At 36.6% G+C, this 26,985-nt stretch overlaps 1 protein-coding gene across 1 annotated transcript in view; it reads right to left on the reverse strand.

Annotated features, from left to right (window-relative positions):
• Nucleotides 1-26,985, reverse strand: part of ca (RCC1 and BTB domain containing protein claret) — an 86,847-nt gene that overhangs the window by 34,622 nt on the left and 25,240 nt on the right. Inside the window, exons 8-17 of the mRNA XM_071588764.1 lie at nt 26,114-26,496; nt 23,629-23,806; nt 22,856-23,166; nt 21,738-21,991; nt 18,406-18,533; nt 15,356-15,478; nt 12,019-12,322; nt 10,630-10,754; nt 6,032-6,189; nt 2,806-2,902 (exon numbers count right to left, since the gene is read on the reverse strand). Of these exons, the coding sequence (XP_071444865.1) occupies nt 2,806-2,902; nt 6,032-6,189; nt 10,630-10,754; nt 12,019-12,322; nt 15,356-15,478; nt 18,406-18,533; nt 21,738-21,991; nt 22,856-23,166; nt 23,629-23,806; nt 26,114-26,496 (2,061 nt within the window). The remainder of the gene's footprint in view (nt 1-2,805; nt 2,903-6,031; nt 6,190-10,629; nt 10,755-12,018; nt 12,323-15,355; nt 15,479-18,405; nt 18,534-21,737; nt 21,992-22,855; nt 23,167-23,628; nt 23,807-26,113; nt 26,497-26,985) is intronic.

The following is a 26,985-nucleotide window of genomic DNA, read 5'->3' on the forward strand; positions in this document are numbered from 1 at the left end:
TGGAATAAACATTAGTTGAACCAGCAAACACACAAGTATCCAAAAATTGATCCAAAGCCAATTTCACCGCAACAGTCCCTTGAACTGCCTTTCTTATGAATACAATTTAGGGAATTGCATGGACTAATATGATTCATAACAACAGATTAGGAACCAAAGAAATATTATTTCACCCTCAACTGACTAGACCAGTATTATAAATCAAATTCGAGAGGAGGTTACTTTGCAGCAGAATGTTTGGTTTCTCCATGAAAGACAGAAAAGGTGTAAGTGCAGACCTCTAGCATAAACTCCCTAAGCACCATTCTTGAATTTGTGCTTGTGTGATAAATTCATTGCATTTGTACACGAAATGTACAATATTTATATAAAATAAATAAATTGTATTAATATTTTCAGCTTTTTGAAGTAAAACTTTTACCATTCAAGAGCAAAATTAAATGTTAATAAATCCTGTTTTATACCAGTTGGTGTGCAGAACTAATACATATATTCAGCCTTGCTTATATGTCTGAAATTATGCCGCAAAAACTTAAATATTTTGTTTTGATGTTTTTCATATGATTATTTGTAATTTTATTTTAAAAAGCAACCACTTAAAGATTTAATCCAAGTGCTATCATTAACTAATATTCGTATTCTATTTATTCAATATATATTAAATTCTATTTCAACAAAATTTAATATTCAAACCTTTATTGTAGAAACAGAATTGCAGGAAATAACTCATCAAAGAAGAAATGTAGACAGGAAACAGACTATCTTAAGTACGGATTTATAGAGTCCCTAATGAACAAGACTTTCAGACTAATTGACCATTTTAAAAAGGCACGTCTTGACAACACAGAAATGACACATTTTTTTAGTCTCTTTGTGACAGAGCGCAAAATCGCCCAACACTTTCAAGTATGTTGTGTAATGCTTCAAAACATATCACTGATGGTTTGTGTGCATCATACAATATTTCACAATATTTGCCAAATCTGGAAAGCCACATGCATAATATTCATGAGGTAAGGGCCGTTTGCTTATATTTAAATATTGGCACTTCAGAACACAAGTTTTACTCCTCCAGCGCCATCTACTGATTCATTGAGAAGCTAGAGTAGCGTTTGTTTTGTTTCAGAAGTCGTTTGCTTGTCCGTGCATGCAAACAACATCTGCGACAATCGTTCATTCCACCAGCTGTGAAGTGCGTTCTGTCATACGATTCTTGTATGCAAAAGGATTGTTGGCTGCTGAAATTCATCAGGAGTTATGCCTTGTTTATGGACCTACAGTTATGAGTGAAAGAAAGGTTAGACAATGGTGCCGTGATTTTAAAAATGGACGAACAAATGTCCATGACAAAGAGCGAAGTGGCAGGCCCAGTATTCTGACCAATCAAATTGTTTCGTAAGTGGAACAAAAATTGCGATGAGATCGCCAATTGACGACTAATGGCCTCGCTGAACAATTTCCTCAACTTGGACGCACTACTGTCTACAATATTGCCATGGAAAATCACGGATACCACAAATTGTGTGCAGGTGGGTACCAAAACACTGCTGCCAAAACTGATCAGAAAATTCAAGATTTTCGTTGGGAACTCTTTGACCACCCACAGTAGAATCCTGAACTTGCACCTAGCAACTACTTCCTCTTCTTGCACTTGAAACAGTAGCTTGGTGGACAATTTTTCAAAACCAAAGAGGAGCTCAAGAACGGCATTGTCAATTGGTTCAACTCTCAGGCGGCGAGCTCCTGTACAGAGAGGTTAAAGAAGCTGGTGCAGCAGTACAAAAAATGCTTAGAAGTGAACGGCTATTATGTAGAGAAGTGAAATAGGTTTGTACTAACTAAAAGGACAAATAAAATGTGTTTCATAAGAGTATATTTTCTCCTGTGACCAAACGGCCCTTACTTTACGAGTATGCCCCGTACAATTGGTAAAGAACTCATCTTACCGGCAGTAAGTTAAGTCCTGAGTACTGTTCAGCAGAAGACACCATATAATACAATAAAAATTATGCCCCTAAGCAACACTTCAGTTCAACAACAGAAAGATGAAATGGCTGAAAATGTGGAAGATATATTGGGCAGCATCCTGAGAACAACAGAATTTGCATAATGGTTGGACGAGTCAACTTTGTCAGGTAATGAATCTATGTTCTGACTCACGTATGCTCTATTAAAGATGAAAATCTACCTCATGAATTGTTGTTTGCAAAGCAATTAGATACAGGCACTAAAGGGGAGTCAATATTTGGCATCGTAGAGCTGTTCTTCAAGGACAAATAATTCCACTTTCTAACATACTTGCTGTAGCAACAGACGGTGCTCCGTCAATGACTGGTCGTCACCATGGCTGTGTGGCATACTTGAGAAAATTAGTACCAAATGTTTTTTTGGTTCATTCTGTCATTCACCGACAAGAGTGATTTTCTGAAGCTAGGGAGTCTAATCTGCCTCACCCTAAATTTCCTCTACATCATTGCTCCTTGAGTGGCTAAAATTTTACTTCATTGCTTTATTGAAAAAATTGGAAAACCACACTTTAAAATTTTTAAAAACATCCCATCCTCCATGAAAAACCTGACTCCTCTTTAAGTGGCAGGAGCTATAGGTTAACTAGGGACAATTTTGCTTACTATACATATGGATCCATTCAAAAAACTCTCATTAATTCAATTCAACCTAATGATAAATAAAACAAACAATTAATGCTAAAAGCAGAGAAATTTTAAAGAGTTTTAAAAACTCTTTAGGATATTAGCATCACATTTTATATTAACAATTTAAAAGAGAACAAAATGGACCACCAACCATTTCATCCAAAGCTTGCACCAGAGTCGGCACTATGCAGTCTTCCACATTGCCATGTCCAAGCTGGCCATACACACCCCAACCCCAAGTGTACACCCTGGAAAAGATGCATGCAATCAGCAAAACAAACCAACATTCACTTATAAGAGTGACAAACATGGCTGTCATCATCAGGGCCATAACAGATGGAACCCTTTCCACAGATATGCTTAGTTCAAATTAGGATACATAAGATTACTCTTTCATTCATGAGAATTGATTACAAGATACCAGCAAAAAATCTGCGGAAGAAAAAAATTTGATTAGCGTGGTGGTTCATTTGTTTGTGCGATTCAGGGGTGTACCGCGAGGTGTCACCCCAGGCTCGACCTACGAGGAGGCATTTTGACCCACGCGGAACCAGTCACGCCTCAACCCCCGCCAAGCGTTCATCCCTCTTGTGCACATTGCGCCCATGGCATATATCTTTCCCTGTTGACCTTGGTCTGTTATCCACAGCACTCAGAATAAATCTGCTGTTCATAGGTAGTTTTAGGGGTTTGTAGGGTGCGTCGACAGCTATGGTCATTTTGCACCACTGTCATAACGTAAAACTTATGTTCCTTTTAAACTAGGAATAAGTAAACAAATAAATACGAATAAATATATAAATAAATAAAATAAACAAAAAAAAAGGAAAATGCTAAAATCAAAAGCATTAAAATTATGAGCTCCAAAGCTAAAGCTGCCCCATTAAACCGGTTGACCTTAAAAAACTTAAGACTCGGTTAATAGACCCAGAGTCATCCCCTAAAATATTTTTTAAGTCTCCCCTTATCTTCAACATGTCTCTGGCCCTTTGGTATGTTGTGCATTCCGTCAGGATATGTTTTATCGTCAGGGGTTGGAAACACTCATTGCAACGGGGCTGTTCTTTTACCTCCGCAAAGAGGTACGAATGAGTGAGGGCAGAGTGTCCTATTCTCAGGCGCGTAATCATGACCTCTTCCCTCCGAATTTTCCGGATGGAAGAGGACCATGGTGAAACGACCGGTTTTATTGCCCTGAGTTTATTATTTTGCAGAGACTGCCAAGTCTCCTTCCACTGATGCAGGACCGAGTTCCGCAAGGCAGCCTTTACGTCATCCATTGGAACCAAAGTGGAGTCGGTCTCGGGTTTTCGAAGGGCATCCTTCGCTGCCTGGTCAGCTTTTTCGTTACCTCTTATGCCGACGTGACCAGGAGTCCATATAAAGGAGACCCTGTTCCCCTTTCTCTGAAGGGACAACAGGGTATAATGGATCTCCTGGACTATCGGGTGCACAGGTGCAAAGACCGATATAGATTTTAGGGCGCTCAAAGAGTCTGTGCAGATGAGGAAAGAGCCATCGCTTTCTTTTATTTCTCCTAGGGCCGTCCTTATGGCTGACAGCTCGGCTGTGAAAATGCTGCAAGAAGTGTGCAGTTTTTTCCTCACGACTCCATTCAAACGCTTTATTAGTATTTCCTAGCACCGCCTGCGCTAAAATAATTTCCAGCACTCCCACAATAAGTACTTGGACATTGTACCCGCATGACATCCAAAAGAATATGAACATAGTTTGGCTGAATGTGAGGCTGACAATCCTGAGGTTCTAAAATTATTGCCTCATTTGTGAAAGAGGCAATGTATAATTTGAAATTAATTATTCATGGACAAAATTATCATTAGTCACTTTACATTATGATCATTTCATCTTTAAAATGCATTTCTTGATCATCATCATTAATTTTTACCAACAAAAATATATTACATCTCGTTTGTTGAATATGAATGTCATGCAAACATATTATTGAAATTTTCATTTGCATTATAGTATAAACAGCACAACAATACTATTAAATGCACAATAAAAACTGCTTAAAATGCTGACAAAGAATAAAAATCATCCACAGAAAATATACAGCTTATTCCTTAAGCCATTTGCCGCAAGATCAGTTGAGAGACAGGTAGTTAAACCTGACATGGTGGGAACAGATTCCACATGAAAGTTTCACTTCAGCAAGATGGGAAGGTTCACTTACCAAAGGGAAATGTAGAATTCAGAGTTATTTATATGACCTTGTAATTATGCACCATATATTTCAAAGCGATTTTTATACCCATAGCCATTTTTATAGCCAACCCCTCTTGTTTACCATGTCTCGTGAGTTGTATATTTTGTCATTTCTCTACAGTTTGGGAGGGCTTCTTTAAAATAGAAATACTGAAATCACTCTGAATCTTTTGTTCGTAATATAACAAACTAAAAACCTTCTTTCTCCTTAAGCAATTTCATCAACATAGATTGAAATTTGGGTAGTCTATGAAGAATCTCATTCAGACCAGCAAGTTTCACAACTACAATTTGCTAAATTCCTTGTACATACTCCAACTATTATTTTATCACAATAAAACAACAGTCTTTCCTCTAATATTAATAAATGTTAGGTGCATTAATTTAAAATATTTCAATAAAATAAATTTCTGAGCCATATAAGCAAAACCTTACCATGCATGTGTTACTTTTTCCTGTGATGTCACTCAGATACAAGGATGATTAATGAATTTTTCAAGCTTCATAAGAAAACAATATTTGCAGAACCAGTTTCAAGGTTTGTTCTACATCAAAAATGCACATACTGAGCTTAGGTTAGAGAGCAACAGGCATGAGCCACTATATTTTTGGTGTGAGTAAAATCAAAGCCTAAATCAAATCATTACCAGTATCGGGTATTGATGCAAAGTGAAAAAATGATCGATTAAGATCACCTTGAGTGACCACTGACATTTGACCAACCACACTGGCATTTTCAGATGATTGAACTACAATAATGTGAACAAAACCTGCCTGGCCTTATGACCTTTTTTGCAAAAAAAACACGTGTTACATGCTTTGCAATCAGAAGAGAGTTAAACGATAGTAGCCAACTTGGCTGATAAGTCGCTAGCTTCAAATTAACTACAGCCAGTTATATATCTTTCTAAGAACTGACCTCATGTAACTGCAGCTTAAGGAAGTGCAACCTTAAGTTAAATTAAACAGAAACTTCAGAAATTAAACAAGTCAGCATGACTTAATGCACTCTATATTAATAAAGTGACTGCAATCAGTTAAAATTAGACGGTTAAGCCCTTAGTTACATAATTAGCATCGAAAGCCATGTGCTACTGAAAAAATTCAGGAAAAATCCACTTCCATGGAGCATGCACTGAACCGTAGCTCACCTTCCATCATGAGTGAGTGCCATTGAATGGTACTGGCCTGCTGACACCTGCACCACTTGCTCGTGACACAGCTTCTCCACAAGGCGAGGGTAAGGGGCCTGCCCTGATGACATTCCTATCCCAATTTGGCCAAACTGTGCTGAGCCCCAAGAATAAACCTAAACAGAAAGCAAACTGAATTTAGAGACAACAATAAACTAGATAGATAGATAGATAGTTTTATTCGCCATGGAACAATACATAATTGTATGGGCTTCGTCAAAAATTCAATTACATCAATTGTATACAGGTTCTTAGGAATAATAATGTACATGACATACATGAGTATTAAGGATTTAAAAAAGTTGAATTTCCTACATTGGCTCTTTCTGTGTACTCTTGGACGCTATAAAAAACATTATTTAAAAAGAAATGTTTTAACATTTTTTTGAATTTATTTTCTTGGGGGAGTATTCGTTTTAACTCTTCAGGAAGCCGATTAAACAGTAGTCTTCCTGAAACTTCTGGGGTTTTTTTTAGTACTGCTACTCTGCAATGGCCATTATGAAGATTTTCCTTGCCCCTGGTGTCGTACTTGTGAACGTCCCTATTTCTGATCAGTGAAGGTGTTTTCGTGCAGGCATTCAATATCACATTATACATATATATACTGGGAATGGTCATGATGTTGTGACATTTGAAATACTCCCTGCAGGATTTTCTTGCATTTAGTTTAAATATAACCCTTAACGCACGTTTTTGAAGTGTGAGTATTCTATTGATGTTTCCATGTGCTGAACTCCCCCAGCAGACAATGCCATATCGAGCTATGGACTCAAATATACCATGATATACTGGGATTAATACTTCTGTATTACAATAGTTGGCAAGATTTTTTAAAAGGAATAGGGCTGAACATAATTTTTTACTACATTTTTCCATTTGAAACCTCCAGCTTAACTTGTTGTCTATTTCTAAACCCAATAAAGTGGTATGTTCTAGCTCAGAAATCAATTGGTTTTCTATTTCTACATAAATATTTGACTGAAGGTCTCTATTACTAAATACCAAGTAAACTGTTTTTCTTGCATTTAGTTGTAAATTATTTACATGCAGCCATTGAGCGACTGAATTCGCCATAGCATACATGTCTATTTCTAATTGAGATGATTTAGTATGACCTGCTATTAGACTTATGTCATCTGCATAGAGCACCACGTTATTATTCTCTGGAGAGATTATAGCTTTTTCAATGTCGTTCACATACACCAGGAAAAGTAAAGGCCCCAATACAGAACCTTGTGGAACACCATATTTAATAGTTTTCATTTTTGATTTGTAGGTAGCACCATTTTTTCCGACAATTTCTACATACTGTTTCCTATTTTCCAAAAAAGATATAAGCCAATGATGAGCTACTCCCCTGATACCATAATGTTCTAGTTTAGTTAAAAGAATGCTAGATTTTACAGAATCAAAGGCTTTTGATAGATCCATGTTAACCCCTATAACATGCTTTTTATCACTTAAAGCTTGGGCAATTTTAGTGACATAATCACTGCATGCAGTTTCTACACTTTTATTTTTTGTGAAGCCATGCTGTGACTGAGAAAGAACTTTATTTTTTATGAGGAATTTTAATAGTCTTTCTTCCATCAATTTTTCAAGTATTTTTGAAATACATGAAATTAGTGAGATTGGCCTGTAATTATTCAGTTGGTCTTTGGCTCCCTTTTTGTGTAGTGGAATAACTTTGGTTATTTTTAATTCTTCAGGAAATTGCCCAGTTAGAAACGATTCATTGGCTATATTGGTAATAGGTAAAGTGAAGGATTCTTGACAAAGTTTTATTAGATAATTTGATATGCCATCATGCCCACTGGATTTTTTGTTTTTTAGTTTCTTGATTACATTTCTGACTTCATTTTCTGCTGTGGGATTTAAGTAAATTGATTCACTAATGTACATTAATTTTTCTATGCTATCATTTAGAATGTTTTTCTGCGCTGTTGTTTCGCCAATGATATCTACGAAGAAATTATTGAATTCATTTGCCACATTTTGAGGATCTCTAATTTCTTTTCCATCAATTGTTATTGAGAAGCATTTATTTTTCGCGGGCTCTGATATTTTACTGGAATTTTCATTATTTACTACAGACCACAACGCTTTTGTTTGATTGGTAGAATTCGAAATAATTTGTTGGACATGGTCATTTTTTGCTTTCCTAAGTAGCATCCTGTACTCGGACTTCATTTTATTTCTTAAGGGTACCAGACTGGCATCCACTTTACTAGCCTTAGTTAAGTAGTTAAGCCTATTTCTAGCAGTCAGAACCTCATTTGTTATCCAGTTATATCCTTTATTTGCAGATTTATTTTTTATGGCTAGCTTTTTCAATGGGAAACAAATATCCCAGTAGTACTCAATAATTGATTGAAATTCTTTGAACTTGTTTGTAACTAGAGTTGCATTTAGTACTGCTGCCCAGTCAACACTCTTCAACTCCCATTTAAATAGATTCATATTTTCCTGTGAGTATATACGTGTGTACACTGTATCTGTGTTTCTGTCACTTCTATCTGTTAGAGTGTGTGCGTTAAATTCAATAATTTGTGCATGATGGTCTGAGATATTAGTTTCCAAAACTAGAGATTTGAAGTTATGCTCTGGTAGATAAGTTGAACCTGAGACAAAAAGATGCTTGAAAGTTAGAATTGAAGTAAAAAATAGGAAGGATGGAAACTGTTCGTGAATCCATGTTTTAATATCACTTACAGCAAGTAAAATGCTAGTTTGTTTCTGATCAAATCGAATTCCAAAATTAAACTCCCAAAAAATCCAATACCATTAATCCTGATAATAAACTTGGTGAGAAAAAATGGACCTGTCATCAATTTCTTGAATTTAAATATCCGAATGTTTTCTTATATGTAATATAACCTACAACATATTTCTTTGTGGGACTGTAGTACACTATCATAATATAAAAGTCAAAATACCTCAAAGTGGACTTCTTTCAAGGGCATCTATGTAGAAAAGAGCCTTCACTCACTCCTCTGAGAGGAGGTGCCCCCTACCCTCCAACTCCCTCCCCACTCTCCCTCCCTCTCTCCTTACCACAATCACCAGAATTAATCTAAAAATTTTTTCAACTTCTGCTATCAGTTCTCAATGTATGCACACCATCTCGGGTATCATACTTGAGTGCTGCATTTGTTTTATTATATTTGCTTGGCTTTGATTTGGTTCATGTTGCTCCTGTAAATCATACAGTGATGCTTAAGTTTATTGGAAGCTGGGAATTCCATGTATAAAGAATTAGACAGTCCTTAGGAAATAAGAAGTTTGAATTTCCTTCGCACATAGCGAAGAGATTTCAAAACACACCATGATGCTTGCTTGATGAAGTCAGCACGTGGGGTTTCCACACACAGCACCACCCTCTTTCAGCTAAATGATTCTTTTCTATGTCAATGAATAATACTAACCCCAGCCAAAGTTAATGCGCAGTGAAAACTATTGTGTTTTAAGAGATTCACATGATCTTAAGCATTACCAAATATATTGGTGCACAAGTATGGTCCAAAATTTTAAGACCATAATTTTGGCAAAAAACTCAGGGAAGAACTATTTACAGGTAATGTTTTGGAGGATTTAAAATCTCAGCTTCACAAATTCATTTTGCCTAACTCCTACAATTTATATGGGATTATGATACCATAAGTAGTGGAAAATACGAATCATTCAATGATCTTATTTTGATTGTTAGCTTTGAGATGAAAAAATGATAAATGCCCAGCATTATAAAAGATTACCTGAAATTGAAAACTAGGATTGAACCATCCTTGAGACTTGAAAAAATCAGCTTTCTTCTGTGACAAACAGGGATTTGAACTACACATTAGCATTCATGGTATTTTAAATTATTCTTGTGCACTCTACGGTGTTCATTAGAGAGCTTGACCTTGGTCATACAAAGACATATCATACAAGCATAAAAGATGTCAATCACTTTACCTAGAGTTTTGATAGTTTTGGGTTGTCACAGCTTTATTTAACGTAAAAAAATAATTACCATTTTTCTTCACTTGTATTTGTTATTCAGAATTTAACAATAAGAACTAAAATTAGAGTTTGTTGCTTAGAGAAAATTCTAATCTCACAAATGAGAACATCAGCTTCCTTTCTCATTTATGATGGATGAAAAACAATAAAAAGCACCTGAAAAACCAAGCTTTGCAACTTAAATATGGATTAAAATTTACTCTCCATAAAATGTCATACACACATACATAAGGTCATACAGTGCAAGTTAGCCTGTTATGGCATACATACATTCTATTATATTATTCTCCTAGTGTCACAATCAATCAAAATCTTTTAGATTAATTGTGCAACATGAATGAAAGACAAATTGAAAACCAACAACTTATAAATATAAATTATTTGGGCATGGTATGCATACTTATTTACCTTTCATCCCATTCCATTTTTCATCTCATTTGACCATTCAATTCTCATCAATTACAGAACCTACAATCAGTTTACATTTTTATGCTTTATTAAGTTACACCTGGATCTATTTCTAACTGCTGTGCAGTGCAGGGGGAGCTTACCCCATTAGAAGTGAGAGCCAAGGTGTGCTGGCGGCCGCAGGACACACTGAGCACTTCGATGCCAAGGCTGGGGAAAGAGGCCACATCACGTGGGAAGCTGTAGCGGGACATTGTCAATCCATGACCTAAAAGAATATTTGAGTAGATTGGCCCTATTGCTGAGACATCCATATTTTTTCTGACCTTACAGTCACTCATGATCCATAGATTTATAAAATAAGTTAGTAACCAAGAATGAGCTTTTTGGGCATGAGATATTCATGTTACGGCTGTTGAACTTTCAAGTTTTCAACAATTCCAAAAATATTCTTCATTTAATTTTAATTAATTATAAAATGCTCCTAAGACCAGAACAATAGAATTTACACAGCCGATAAAATATTTTGAAGCTTCACCAATGACAAAAAAATTCTGAAACTATGAGCTACATAATGTTTCATCAAACACATCCAAGCCCATCAAAAAGCGAATAATTCGTTTAAGTGCACAATAAAAAAAGGGTAGGAACTTATGGCCAAATTGAATGATGACCAACCCAGTATATATATTTGCTAATGTTTGATTTCCGGATATCGAATCAAAAAAGAGTGGAAAGCAATAGAAAGTCTAGAATGTTTACAAAATCAAAGATCTTTATTCATTTAAGAAATTAACCTAAGTTTACAACCATCTTTGGTGGCCTAGTAGGGGAAAAATCTCATGGAAGCAGAGGTTGGGTAAGGGGTGATCTTCAAATAAGGGTATCATATAATTAAATATACAGGCATTGCATTTGGTTCCAGAAAAAATTGGCCATTAAAAGGAGTGCTTGCTTAAAAAGAGTGGTCCTTGAGAGAAGTTTCAATATAATTATTTCATTTCGTAATTGTCAAATCTCTTTACTATGCCAATCTCGCTATTATGCCACTTTTGCTCGGTCCAGACAAAATTCAATACAAAATAAATTGACTATGCCACCCCCAACTCTCGCTACTATGCCACTATTGTGTGGCTGTTAACAGGCACGAGTCGTGAAAAAGTCTGTATTTCTGCTATTGTAGCTTTGGACTGATGGGTAACTTTAGAAAATAAAGCCGTTTTTTCAAACCCTCGTTACTATGCCACTCTCGCTATAATGTCACTCCCGCTCAGTCCCTACAGGTGGCATAGTAATGAGATTTTACAGTACTGCAATTAGCCAGGATACACATTTCACTGAGACACATGATTTAGCTTTTCAAGAATGTACTTCCACCAAAATGAGTTTCATAATAATAATTTTTAAATGTTTACGGCCACATTAAAAGCAAGGAAATATTTTAGAATTGGAATATTAAACTTAACTCACACATCATCTATTTTTATCACACATCACCGGATATCATTCAATGGAAAGAAGTTGTGACTCACCTAGGCAACCCTGGGCAGTATTTCCCCATGTCATCACGCCACGGTTCCACACCAGGGCAGCATGAGCATAGCCGGCTGCAAGAATGCACATTGGTGGTTTGCTGCGATCGCCTGGCCTCCTCTTCTTGCCCTCCTCATCACCCTCAACACCCTCATGCTCCTTGGCAATACTCCATCCCATCAGCTCGGGGAAGTATGCAGCTTGACCAATGGACCGCTTGCGGTTCAAGAAGAGCATCACCTTAATATATATCTCCAGCAGTTCTACGATTGGGTGATTTGAGCCAGATGAAGAAGAATCCTCCTGAGAATTAAGATTCAGAGATGGAACAACCCATTAAATTGGAGTCAAATTGATAGTAAAGTTGGCTTGTTATAGCAAAGCAGTCATGCATAAGATGTAGTTTTATTTCATCTGAACATTTTGTAAAAACACTACAATTTTGCTGAACATTTTTTATGTTTACTAAGGGTTCATGGATAGTTAAGGTTCAATAAACGATGCCATCAGTGCAAAACTAGAATTTTTACTCAACAATATTCTTACGCTGCACATCCAATACAATACTGCTCAAAAAAAGCAGGATTTTGCTTTCACTGTCATGTTTTTCATTATTACCAATTTGAAGTCAATCGATTGAAAATTTCAACTTCACTACATAAAAAATCATTAGCTCTGACCAGGATCCGAGGTCTTTTTTTTCATTTTTGATACTTAAGTGTGTTTTTATGTGTTTGCCAATGATTGTTAGTGTGACTGATGGAATAATTAACAACTAACACACAAAGGAACGTCCCTCCACACATGGTTTAAATGCAATTTTTTACATGACTGATAAAGATCATTTGCAAATCTATGTTAGCCCTTAGTTTTTTACCATTCATTTTCTTATTGATTTCGATACTATTGGCAGATCATCATCATCAGAATTTCTCACCGTAAATCCAGAGGGCAAGTGTGATTGTGACCCTTGAGAGTCACTGCACATGCATATGCATTCTGGCCAATAAATATGCTAACTGGTGCAATCTGGTGGTCATGACGTGGACTATAGTCGCCAACTAGTGGCGCCAGTTGCCTGATACCCAATGAGCCATCTGTGCTTGGCAGATCATCGAGCTGTGTGAAAGGTGCCAGTTATGTTAGATTCTGTTGTCCATGTTTTTACTGTTTGTCGAATATGGAAATTGACAAAATCACGGAGCAACGAATCAACATCAAGTTTTTTAGGTATTTCAAATAAATGTGTTCCATCCACAAAACGGGCTAAGTTTAGATGAATATATGAACTACATTTCACGTAGCAATTATTTATTCATGATTTCAAATTCACAATTTGGACATTGATTGAAATTTTATAATTATTTCAACCATATTTGAGTAAAATCGCAAGCTGAACAAATATTTGGGTAGAATAACAGGAGTGCTGCTTTTTGAGACCCCTTAATATGCCACCCAGAGTACACAGACAAACTCTGTCGACATTAAACTTAAGTCCAGATTAGCCTGTATGGATTAGCAAGGGTTTTATATAGGGTGAATTTATGGTATTTGCACTTGGAAAAATTCATGTAGTAGGTAAACATGTGATATCTTTAAGAAATATATATCTTAAGGCTTATAGGTACTAATCGGCACTAATCCTTGGGCCAATTTTTATTTGTAGCCATCGAGTATTGCATTGATATTGCTTTATTCATTTTAAGGAAGCATCAGATAAAAATAGACAGAAAATGTACATCCACATGAGAGGAGATGGGAGCTGTAAACCAAAGATGGAGAGGGATCAGAAGGGAAGAGGCTCACCAGGGCACTGAATAAGCAGCTCTACTTACACCCTCCACACCCTTTCTATCGAATAAAAAATTTAGTGGAAAGATACATTGGTTTTTTATACTTCAGTGATAATGGATTTCCTCTAGGTTAAGCCTGAAAAATTGAATATTCCTTCACATCTCCATTAAAATCTACTGAAGTTTCCAAAAATAACAGATCAATCAGTACATATTAAAATTATCAGTAGTTGAAGCACTGATCAATTTATACCAGGTTAGCCTGATAATCAAGTTTTCTCTTTAATTATAATGACTTCTGAAACACATCACAAGTTTTCTTTTGTAATTTTCAGTTGTAATAAAACGAAAAATAGTCCCTTGAACATTAACTATTATCAGTAAACTTAAAATGAAACCATGCGTGGATAAGGCATACAAGTATGTACACATATAATTTGTTGAAGCTGCTGAAATATTTAGCAGAGTTACAGCTGATATTTCTTCAGATGACTGGATGGTTTAATTGTTGGCTCTTAGAGGACCAATATAATTAATAAAGTTTACAATATTCTATGGGCTGTGCTGTGAGGGTGCCTGTTTAAATTTGTTTGAAGGATCGTATGTGTGTTAAAATAATTTATACCCCACCAATTATATGATGCTCAGTTTACCCTATGCTAAATTTTCAACCTAATGTCATAATTTTATCAGCAATATTTACTAAAAAATTAATATGAAACGATGAAGGAAAATGAAAGGTAATATGAAGAAATTTTAAAAAATTACATATGCAAATATAATAATAATGTACACAAACACGTTAAGAATCCTGAAGGACCATGAAAAAAGTACCTGTTAAATAACTAAGATAAATTCATGTGTTGTGTCTCCAATAGGAATGTCATTTATAAACATATAGAAATTATTTCAGTGTTGTAGCAATATTTCATTGATAAAACAAAATACAACAGGAAAATCTATCCATTGATGGCATATTTTACTATTTACAACCATATTCAGAGAAAATTATACAAAACCTATGTTACCAAAAAAATGCAGAAATGCTGTCAACTCACAAAACACACATCACATCCCAGACTATGAGAGAGTTTAGATGAGCTGGGTCTGAATTGACAAGAGTTTACTGCTAATAATTTACTACTGACGTGGATTTTTCCAAAAATATATATTATCATTTTTAATACATGCACTGTAATGCACTAATATCAGTAATTTAACATAATATGCACAATATCATTTCATATATTAGTGATTCTTATAAAATAGAAATTAAATCACTTCAGCATTCATAATCAATATACCTACCAATCAGTATTACTAACTACCTACTACATTCCATACCGTTAAATATGAATTTGTCCCTTTAATAAATTTGCTACATGCTGATCACATTCTATTTTCTTATTTGTGGCCATGAATTTTCAAATGCAGCCACATAACTAGGATTATCCGCTAAGTTAGAAAATAAAGGAGCCTGTTTATAACAACATACCACAGAGCTCAAGCAAAGAAGGCCTGGATGGGTGATTATGCAACTTACCAAAGAATCACTTACAGATGAGTTGACTTTGAATGCATCATGGCTCTGGGCATCACGTGCAAATAACCTCTGCAAGCTGGGACGGAAGACTGGGGAAGAAGGGTCATATAGCATTGCCAGCCTCTGAAAGACACAACAGTAGAATGAAAAGTGGTTTATGTAAATAATTGCACCTTTAAGTGGGCCATATTCATACTAAGAACAATGTTTCAGGAATACTTTAAGAATGGGTTAAATTCAACTGCATTCCTTCAGTTTTACAAAAGAAAGAGAAAGTACTGCTCATTTAAGCTGACAATCTGCAAGTTGGTAAAAAGTAGTCCAAAACCGAATTTTGGAATCACAAATTCGCTCAATACATTTAAAACCACTAAATAAGTACCCCACATTTACACAAAAAATGAATTACACAATTAAATATTTGGACTATTATTAATGAATATTTAGTGAAGGAAAATTTTGTTCCACTTCATCAGGATAACTTATTTTCACCCAAGAAATCTCCAAGGAATAAAAATTAATGATTTCTAATTTTTACCATTAACTCTCCTCTTAATATCCCCTTTTGAATTTTAATACCTACACTAGCTAGTGCATTTTTATTAGACCCAGTTTGTCCACATCATGTCCTTACCTCCCTAATGGACATTCTGGAACAATATTATCTAATCACTTGACTGAGAGTAAAAGTTAGGGGGAGAATAAAATGCTTGCATCTGGTTATTCCAAGTTATCATCCAGGTGCACACATTCTATGCTCCCACTAATTTTTACTCTTCTTAAAATGAGAAAGCTTATGACAACATGGACTGCAATATAATGCAATGCAACTTAATAGAAACGCGAATGAACTATAAAGATATGATCTATATAGAGAGCAGGGGTGAGTGATTAGACATGGTGAAATCATGGAAGAAGCCAAAATAAAGTAACGGGAAGGAGTAAAGCATGGTTTCTTATTACTGCCCTAGATATTTCATGTGCGCACTTAGAAGGCTAGTAATGAGATCTAGTAAAGGATAAAAGGTGATAGACCAATGCATGGAGAAAAGATAGGAATGCCACAATTTGCAGACAACATAGCAATACCACTTGAAGAGAAGAAATGAGACGTGATAAGGATACTAGCCAGTATGAAATGGTGCACCCTCAAGATAAACTAGAGAAAAACCAAGGCAATGGGTTGCAGTTGAGGATTTAGATAATTTAAAGGTAAGAATAGGGAGAGATGCTGGAGCATGGGAAAGAGTTGAACTATTTAGGCAGCATGATCACTAATGATGGAAGAAGCAAGAGGGACAGAGTAAGCAGAAAATGATTGGCGAAGAAGACCTTCTATTTGAAGACACAACTACTACCGGCAAACAATATTAACATGAACATAAGAACAGGATTCATGAAAATGTATACATGACTTCACCCTGAAGACGATGGCAGAGTCAGCCTTCGAAACGTCGGTGTACTGCAACCTGACCCGGTGGGAAACCTGAGAGAACTTCTTGAATGGCATCTACATTTCTAAGGATGCGAGAAGACATTAGATGATAGGAGAAGAGGAGAAAAGAGGGTCATAGAGAACAAATACACGATGCTACAGAAGAATGATGAAATGAAATGGATAGAATAACAAATGAAGAAGTCCTTCGAAAAGGTGATGAGCAGAGAAGGCTATGAATGTCACTCACAAGAAGAAGAGGAAAACTGACTGGAAATATGTAAACAAACTGGACACACTGGAAATGGCAGGTCTAGGATGGACACAACAATTCTCTATCTCAAACATCCCAAAGTGGCATGCAGAGATGGGAGGGCACTATGGTCAATTCTATAGCGAATTTAGATTGAAAGATTAAAATAGAGCTGAAAGGGCAACTAAAATTGATCAGACAAAGTTGCAGATGGAAGATAAAGAAGAGCACCAAATACATTAGTGACCTCTGCCATCCCTTTGACTTTGAGTAATCAAACATTTTCTGCACCATTTGTTTTGGTCCACATTTAAGCATGCTAAATATTGTTCTCATACATCATATTTGTGTCATGGCATGACTAGTAGACCATCCACATTAATCAGAACATGTCCATCACTTAAACACCACCACTGGAATGTTCTCTACCTTTGATTTAAGTCCATTTTTTTCCTTATAACTAGTCAGCTCCCCATGGGAATAATTTATCTATTTTTCTGAAATGAGGATAATCAACAATATTAACTGCAAATATTACTCTATTCCTCCAACAATTTGGCAATTTTATATCCCAAGAAGTAGTTCTAATAAATGATCAATAGAGATTTTCTATGATATTTAATTCATATAATTAGATCTAATAAAACTTTAAAGCTAAAAATAAATACTTGTGAATAACATTTAAAAATTATTGTCTCATTATAAAAAAAGCCTATGTCTCATAAAGACATCAAAATAATCAATACCTCAACCTCACTTGATGAGTTGGCAAGCAAGTCAAGAGTATACTCTGATTTCACAAACATTGGCACTCAATTGCCAAAAGGCTCGACATCCCTCGTCTAGGATGAACTATGAGAAGCAGATAATGGAAAATGTCAGTGCAATGAACTACAAGTGGCTGAAGAGATTGGCAGACTTGGGATATTCTGGACAGCTACCGACAACCAATCCTTGGGTTGGTACCAGTGATGATGACCTGACAAAATGGAAATAAAAGGTGCTACAAGGTTGCTTCACAATTTTCCATAAAAATTTTTATTACAATATTGTTGATGGTATTATTATGGAGAATCTACCATTTAGTGATAGATTTAGATGGATCCTGAAAACTATCACACAATACTGAGACTTTCTAAAGAACCTGACTCTTCTGAATTACTGTGCAGCATAAAAACTTTTTACCACATACTACTCTATTCTTTAGCTTCATTTTTTATCTCTACAGAGTACACATTTTGTGTTGAATTTAGACCTACAAGCTTTTTCTAGAAGTCCCAAAGTAAGTCCATACCCACACCATGACACAACGCTTACATGGATCTGAGAAAATATGTCTTTGGAGAGTTTTGAGGTACATACCTGCAGACAAGAGATGTTCAGCACCGAAAGAAATGAAGCGACAAAGTTGATGTGAACGGTTGCCAGTTGGGGCTTTTCAAGCAATGGCTGCAGAAGTGCTTCCTCACTCAAACATTCCCAGAGGCTTGCTGTAATGCATCATTAAAGGTGTTGAGATTATTTCATAATCTTGTGCTACAGGTATATGCCAGGGCGGCTGTCAGTAACTACATTTTTGCTAAGCTTTCTACTTTTGCCAACCACAATAAATAACTAATAGGTTTTGGCCCTTAGGTGACCTTTCACCACTTGAAATTTAGTACATGAAATTTAAGTTGCAAAAAAACAGAGAATGCAAATAAGATGAAATAATTGTGACTGTGCATGTAAAGAGTTAGGTCAAGAAAATACTGACTTCTTAGATTCGTAAAAATAACAAAATTTTTAAAGACAACGTTTGGTACTGAATCATCATCTATGCTCCCATCTTGTGAATCTAGATGGATTAGCAACTATCTGGCATAGAAATTCCAAATTAAAATGTCCCTAGATTATTACAGTGGAAAACTATATAATGATTTCAATGACTTGGTGAAAAACAGATTTCTCAAAAAACATTCTACTCACAAATTTTATCATGCATAGAAGTTCACAAAAGTTATTGTTTAACATCAGAATTCATGAACTATGAGATCATAAAAAGCCATGTAATCATCGCTAATAAATTAACCAGTCACCTATATACTTTAGTTACATTTTTGACTTCACATGTATTTCACCGAAAACTTTTGATTTGCTGGGATTTGGGATTTTCTATTGCATATTGAGTGCAATTCCAACGCTCAAAGTTTTTGTTTTAGCTTCTGAGAACATTTTCAGGATCTTATACAGCTCTTGACCATTGTAGACTATATTTACATTTAATTTCTAAATATCAAGATGTTTATTATTATTCATTGGTGGCTAGGTTTTTTTCCCAATTTTGATGAGCAATGGCTGAAGTTAACCACTGCTTTGCCTGAAGTGCTCTTTCATGTTCCCTCAGCCTTATTTCATTTGGCCATTTGATCTGTTTTCCATAGATCCAGCTATGGGCACATAATCTCATGTGTACCTTCTATTTGGAGAGGTGATAAGCATTTTTGTGGATGGTAGCAGGTCCCCTACTACACATACCAAATCTGGTCTCAATCTCAGCTATTCATAGGTTATAAGCTATGCAGTCAGCTGTCCCCAAAATAAACAGTAGCTTTACCAAGGCAACAGGTTTCATCTTATCTTTATGGTCAATAACCTCTTTTTGTCACTCACAGCTAATTTAATGAAAAGACAATAACCCTTGCCCATTATAAGTGTCATGAACCAATACTGAGGTATGTGGACATCTAGGGGGTAGAGAGTTGGACAACTGACCAGAGGGCCCAGGTCTGATTCCCAGGGATGCCTCTGGGCACCCTCAGCTTCACCACAGATGTGTCATTTGATGGGTACCAAATCTTCCTGGGAAACCACAAGTGACACATGGAATAAGGTACTGGCCCACCTAATGACCCATCTAATATGCAAAATTCACCTATTGTTGTGTTTAGTACTAGAGGAGCTCTATCCTAAGCTATCAAACCAGCCTTCAGTTGAAAACTGGTATTTTGATTTGATACTATGGTAGCTTGATGATGTAGGGCCTGAATAACACAGAGGTAATGGCACTGGTGATGATGGGAAGCCACAATTAAATAACAGTCCATGTAGATTTATTCTATTAAACCAAATGTCAGAGGCTTCCAACTGCTTTCTCTGGCAGATATCAAGGCAAGGTAAGGAACTGTTTTATTTGATTTCTTCAGGGAAATTGATGTTTTCATAATTGGTGTTAAGATGCTTCATGATTTCTTCATAAGGTTATCATTCAACTACATTTCAATGTTTTCATATTCTAAATTCAAGCCATCTTGATTTATAAATTCACCCCACATAAATATCCAAGCTATCAGGTCTGATTAAAAGTGCCTGGACTTGTTGCATTACGTTAAACAAATAATTTTCAAATGATGTGGTTAGCAGCAGTGTTTAGAAGAGAGCCTCATATGCAATTTGCTTTTCGAATGTTTTTGTAGCACCTGTGGCAGAACTATTCTTTTTTATTTCAAAGAATTTTTTTTGCTTTTGGCCAATGGAGAGGAGTTCAATTGAAGCAAAATATGGCAATATTAAGTTCAGCGTGAAGTTGGGGAAATCCTTCACAGAATCTTTGAAAAGTACAAATTGCTTGCGTGCAGGCACAAAGTTTATGTTGTTTGGGATGGCATGCATGGTTTCCAAGTTCCAAGGGTGACCAGGATCTATCAAATATAATCCTTGTTCAGGACATTTGCCAACATAGTATGGTGAAGATAATGTAGCACAAGTGAAAGAATATATGCAAGCGTATTGTCAATTGACTATCTGAGAAATGGCAGCTGAGGAGTGCCACATTTCTTCTCGTTTATGCCAAGAGATCTAACCACAAACACCGTATATGCGCCATATTGGTACAAATTATGTTCCCAGACTCATAATATAGGGAAAAAATCAACACTAGGTTGAAGCCTACTAGTCTTCTTGAGAGTGCAAACAATGATGACATCTTCCTTCAAACCATCTGAACAGGTAGTGAAACCTGGGTTTACAGCTAGAATATTGAGACAAAAGCCAACATATCACAGTGGAAAAACACAAATTTTCCAACACCATATACAGCACATCAGTCACTATCAAATTCCAAAGTGATGTTCACTATTCTCTTTGATTACAACGGAATTTTTTAGCATAAATTCCTTCCAAACGGTTTTTGTCACCTGAAAGTTTTGAGATGATTGCATTTAAGTGTCAGCTCAATTTTGGTGCAGTGGTGAATGGGTGTTTCACCACAATAATTCTTCTACTCATTCAGTCGGCCTTTGTTATTCATGAATTTTGCACCAAAAATGGGATTCCACTCCTTATGCAGCCTCCCTTCCTCCCTGTACTTAGCTGACTTATATTTTCCAGTCCACCCTCTGGAGATGAAGATTAGACACGAGAGCATAGATAAAGGAATAATTGCTGGAGGAACTCATACAAAAATTCCAGAAAATGCTATTCCCACATGCATCCTGGAGTGGAGGAGCCATCGGGAGGAGTATGTAACCAGCCTGGGAGAGTACTTTTTGGGGGATAAATTTTGTTTAAATTGCCATTTTTTTAAATAAATTATTAAAAATTCAATCCTAGAACTTGAAGATCACACATCATATAAGTGTTTGCCATGAAGTTATTTTCTTCTTTTCCTCCTAACCAGCCATGGGCAGAGGAGGAAAAGAGAAGGGCGGACTCACCATCCAGCAAGGACGAAGCTACAGACGTAAGTGCTGATGGCTGATTTATGGGCTGTGATGGCTCTTGTCCGCTACCATCGCTGCTGCTGCGGCTTGCTGCCACTGACTGCAGCAGACGAGAAAGGCTTGTGAGTGCCTCGCGGTGCAGCCCTCGCTGACTGCAGAGGAATCTCAGGGGCTCCCACAAGGCAGTTTGTCCCACCACACTCACTGTTAGCACCTCATCATAATGTTGATTGTCGTGCAGGAAGCGACTGAAGAGGCAGAGATGAAACAAGAGGACAGGGCAAATGATTTCCCAATTTGATGCAAACAAAGAATGTTTGTCATGGCCTCACATTTGTCCCAGGTGCCAATGCCAAATGCTTATTAGGGCCAGACACAATCAGGTCTAACCAAAGCTAGAGCAGAATGTCATTTGCCTGGATTGCAACAAATTGATCCTTCAAATCAATATTTAAAGTGATCGTACAAATCACAGAGTCCACTAAATTTAATTATCACAACATTGCCCCAGTTTTCCAGGGAATATTTTTAGTTTACCTGGGCACCTATATCCCTTAACATATGAGCAGCTTTTTGTACATCAGAAAGAGATCAGGGCAAGAGAGGTGACCCAGGTGAAAGTAGAGAATTGGCTACAGATACAGAATTACAGAGACTCACATCATGGTCCCTCTAGCTGAGCAAATGGCCTATGAAGTTATTGAGCAGTACCAATTAAGACTACAGAAAATTACACAGAGCAGTGTCAGTGCTTGTCATGTAGCATGTTGTCTGCTGAATGCCTTTGCTCCAAACAAAGCATGATCTTTTGAATTGTACAATTCAAGCATTGCAATCCTTCACCCTGCGCTCTTCTGCAATATAAGTGGCACTAATCAAGGATTTCTTAGGTCCTTCATTAACCTAGAAAGGAATGATGCCGACATCGAATCTGAAGTTCTTCACAGTCAAACCTCGGTTTTCACATGGGTTACCTATCTGGCCCTGAGCCCATTACATGGTATTTACAAAATTCAAATTTAATCAGAGAAAAGTGATTACTTAAGGAAACTATGCCCTCCCCACTAAAAATTACAATAGCTACTAACAGCAGGCCTACACACATTACTCACAGGAATTTTCCGAGCAGACTTGAGGAGTAATTGCGCCCCTGGTGAGATTGTTGGTCAGTATCAACACCACTTGCCACTCCATTTTGAGGTGATGATTGAGCCATTGTTGCAGAGGAGGTAGCAGCAGAGCGCAGCACACGCTCCACGTGTGCCAACACAGCCAGGTTTGACAAGTGAATACGCTCTGAGGGAGAGAGGTCCTTACCCCCAGTACCAGCATTCGAAGCACCAAACACTGTTTCAATGAATCCAAGGAGCTCCACAGAGTGCCCCCCTGCAGCAAACTTAAGGACACTCTTCAGGTGGCGACACTGCATCCAAGACAGAAGGGAACAAAAAGGAGAGGGTTAGCAGGAGATTAGTATTGCACACAGTGCAGCAACCATTTGTTATGTTGAAAAATAGGGGAAATTTATGAGACAATATCTTTACGTACAAAGAAATATAAATAAATAAGGGTGAGTTTACCCTATTTTTTAACATACCCTCTAGGGGCTAAGTTTAAGTCTTCAGAACAAATTATTTTCAAACCACTCCCAAGATTTTTATTGTTGATCAAACAGAAAAAATGACTCATTGAAGCGATTTCTCAAGCAATTACTTCACTTTGTTATTCACACTCTGGTAATATTAAACAAATACAAAACTACCAACTTTGCAAATGCATAGGGACTTAATAACCTGAAGGTCATGAACTCTAAATCGTTTGGATTAAGTTCATAGCTTTAGTTCATGGCCCACATAGGGTCACCACCCCTTTTAGCCACACTCACCCTTGACAATTTGTAGAATGATATAGCTTGTGTGAATGACTTTGATGCCAGTTCCAAGTCCCCGGCAACCTCAAGTAAGTGCTGTAGGTTAAGACCAAAGACTTGTGCAACCCTTTCTGCCTCCTCCAGCTCCCCATTCTTGAGAGCAAGGTCCAGGAAGAGCTCACTGGGGCACTGCCTGTTCCACAAAATGGATAGAAGTGCATGATAGGAATGTAAAGCTACCCAACCACAGTTAAATATATGAGGGGTGGTTTGTTAGAAAAGAGTAGAGCTCATCTAAAACAAAGCCCAGTGGCATATGATATTCACAAATAGGAAGTTATAATTGACCAGCTACTTCCCCTGAGGTTTCTCAGAAAGATTTGGTCCTCAAACATATTAGATAGTTGGGTGTAGCAGAGTGGATCCGGGGATATCACCCAAATTCAAACGAAGGACCTATGGTCAGCAGCCCAGCATTCTATCCATTTGACCATGGTCTCAATGCACAGTTATAGAGGTTTAAATAGCAAAAACCTATTGACTTGTTTCCATAGGGATGTTATTAATGCACTTCTCAGCAATTTGAGCCTGTAAGGTGCATTCCATTTCAACTCGAACAATACAATCAAAAGCTCAACATTAAATGATGATATAATCATAAAATAGAATCACTAATTCAACTAATTTTTGCCAACTTTTATTTTAAAATTTTTTGTGGCATACATGGATTATGTGCTGAGTTTGGAAAAAATGACATCTGTTGCCAAAATTGACACGGCAAAATTCATCACGATAAACTCAAAAGAAACTTTCGTCACACTTGAAACCATGATCAAAATCATAAAAGGTTATCAGGATTAACTAATCAACAGGAAAAAATGGACAATCAGTGAATTTTCACATAAATCCCTATGAACTGCATGGCTGCCCTAGAAAATTGGTTTCAATCTGAAAATCCACCTATTAAGTTCCTCAATGTGTGTCCATGCACTGTTAAGCATTCTTAACAGAATTAGGAAGAATTAAGGGATTAAAACGAGGGGAAAGGGTGAAGAAGAAAGGTGATAAACTGTGAAATCCTAACATTACGTTCCACCACTATGATATACCTGCATTTTAAGGTCATTGTTGAGGGCTCAAATAAAGTTCCCCATTTATTATGCACTTTACTGCCCAATTTAATGTTTCTCAATTTTGTGTATTGCCTGCATTCAAGGAACAACATTCAGGTTCCTAGATAAAATTCTGGTCCCATTAATTCGAGTTTCCACGACAATTCTAATTCCACAATTTGTAAAGGTCACATTAGTTATATAATTCCATGGTTTCTGGGTATATCAGATGCTGTAATTCAGGCTGAGAAGAATATATTCCATAAAATTCTTTCCTAATCACATATAAATGGCAATCATTAGGATATTCTGGAGATTTTTCAGCTTTCTGCAATTTAGATCCAACCCTAGCAATAGCTAATAAGTGGCACAGACTTTGCTCTTTCGAGTTAAAGAGAAAAAACAATATTTGTTGAGTGATTTTTGGAAAATAAGCTGATTGTAACAATCAAAAAATTGTCTCATAAAGATGTACCTGTACTTCATAATTTTAAATGTACTATTAGTCTGCTTTCATAAGATCTGGCCAAAGATTCAGTTACATTTCATTAATGAATCTCTTAGATTAAGAGTATTTCCATCATCCCTTAAGATCCAAAAGGTTGTGTCTATTTACACATGAAAAGACAAGGCAAATGAGATTATGAACTACAGACCAATTAGCCAAATTAACCAAATTGCGAAGATTTAGGAGGAACTTTTTTTACAATTGTCTATCTTCCTTGAAGGCAACAATATTCTAGCTACATGTTAACATGGTTTTTGAGCAACAGATTTACTAAATTCGCTATATATCCTGATATAAATCACATATTACCATCAATATATCATGGAATGGAGACAGTGGGACTAGTCCTGGATTTATCTAGTTTTTGATTATGTTGATCATAAAATCTTACTCGATAAACTTAACAGATATGGTATAAGAGGATAAGCACTAAACTGAATTGAATCATATTTTTACAACATTAGTTGTCATGCTGCAATTCGACACAATGGCCGGCAGTGCTTATCTAACAGTAATATTGTGAATAATGGGGTACCAAAGGGGTCCATTTTCAGACCAATATTGTTTCTTATATACATAAATTACTTGCCTTACCTTAGGTCAAAGTTCTCCAAGTAATTCTTCATGACGACGATTCTACATATAAACAAAAATTCCTACTGGGAAAATTGTATTACTCCATCACTGAGCATCTTAATAATACTATATTGCAATAATCATTGCATATTTTGGGCATCGTAAATGGATCTACTTACAGTTCCATTTTTTTGGCCTCATCCTATTCTTTGAATAAATTTTGACAAAGAATATACAAGTATTCTTATCAAATAATATCCTCATGCTTATCTATTTCATATGATTTTACTAATAAAACTCTCACCTCAGCTGCAGTTCATAGACCCCACATGTGGTTACGACAATGCATGTGTCTGTCTCCTTTGATTCCAGTGTGGCTGTACTTCTGGTGACCTCCCAAGTCTTCTGCTGTGAACCAGTTGCCCACTGGCCACTGACAGAGATAGTGCTGCTGCCTTGCTCCAGTTGATCCACCATCTTCCGGCTCACATCAGCTGCTAAGGCAGCCTGGGAGCTCCTCATGGGCACTGGAGGTGCCACACCCCTCTTGGCTGCCACCAAACCACCCCCCCTGAGGGCAGTGGTCCTCCCTTCCCGTGACTGGGCACCTGTCTTCTTGAAGAGGGCCACCACCTTCTCCCCTCCCAAAAAGTCAAATCTTTGGATGACGGATTCAGGATTATACCCCTGTAAGGAATCAATTAAACAAGAAATTGGTGAAGACTTTGAGAACAGTGATTGGGTAAATATAACCCCATGCATGCCAAAAATCTACTGCAACTCCAATTTAATTATTATTTGGATCTTCAGGAAATTGACCTGGACTCGAAACCCGCCACTCTTGCTCAACATTTATTCTATTAAGTCTTGATAGAATTTGTGTGTTTCACGCCCCTCTTCATTCACACTTTTTCCCATAGTATCCAAAGGTGGATGTTATGATGGTAATGACAATGATTTATTTCACTTGAGATCTTGATGCAAATCACGATGAGAGAATTTAAAAATAACATAAATTCAAAATTAACAACTATTTATTAATATGAAGTTGAATTGATTACAAAGACTGCATGGATATATCCTTGGACTGAATAATAAATTTTCCCTTACTTGAGTTTCACTCAAAAGTTAGTCACATATTTAGATTGCTTCCAGAGTACTGCGAAGTTACTAAAT

Source organism: Hetaerina americana, unplaced genomic scaffold, assembly GCF_022747635.1.
Source record: "Hetaerina americana unplaced genomic scaffold, ioHetAmer1.1.p SCAF_3, whole genome shotgun sequence".
Lineage (NCBI taxonomy): Eukaryota > Metazoa > Arthropoda > Insecta > Odonata > Calopterygidae > Hetaerina > Hetaerina americana.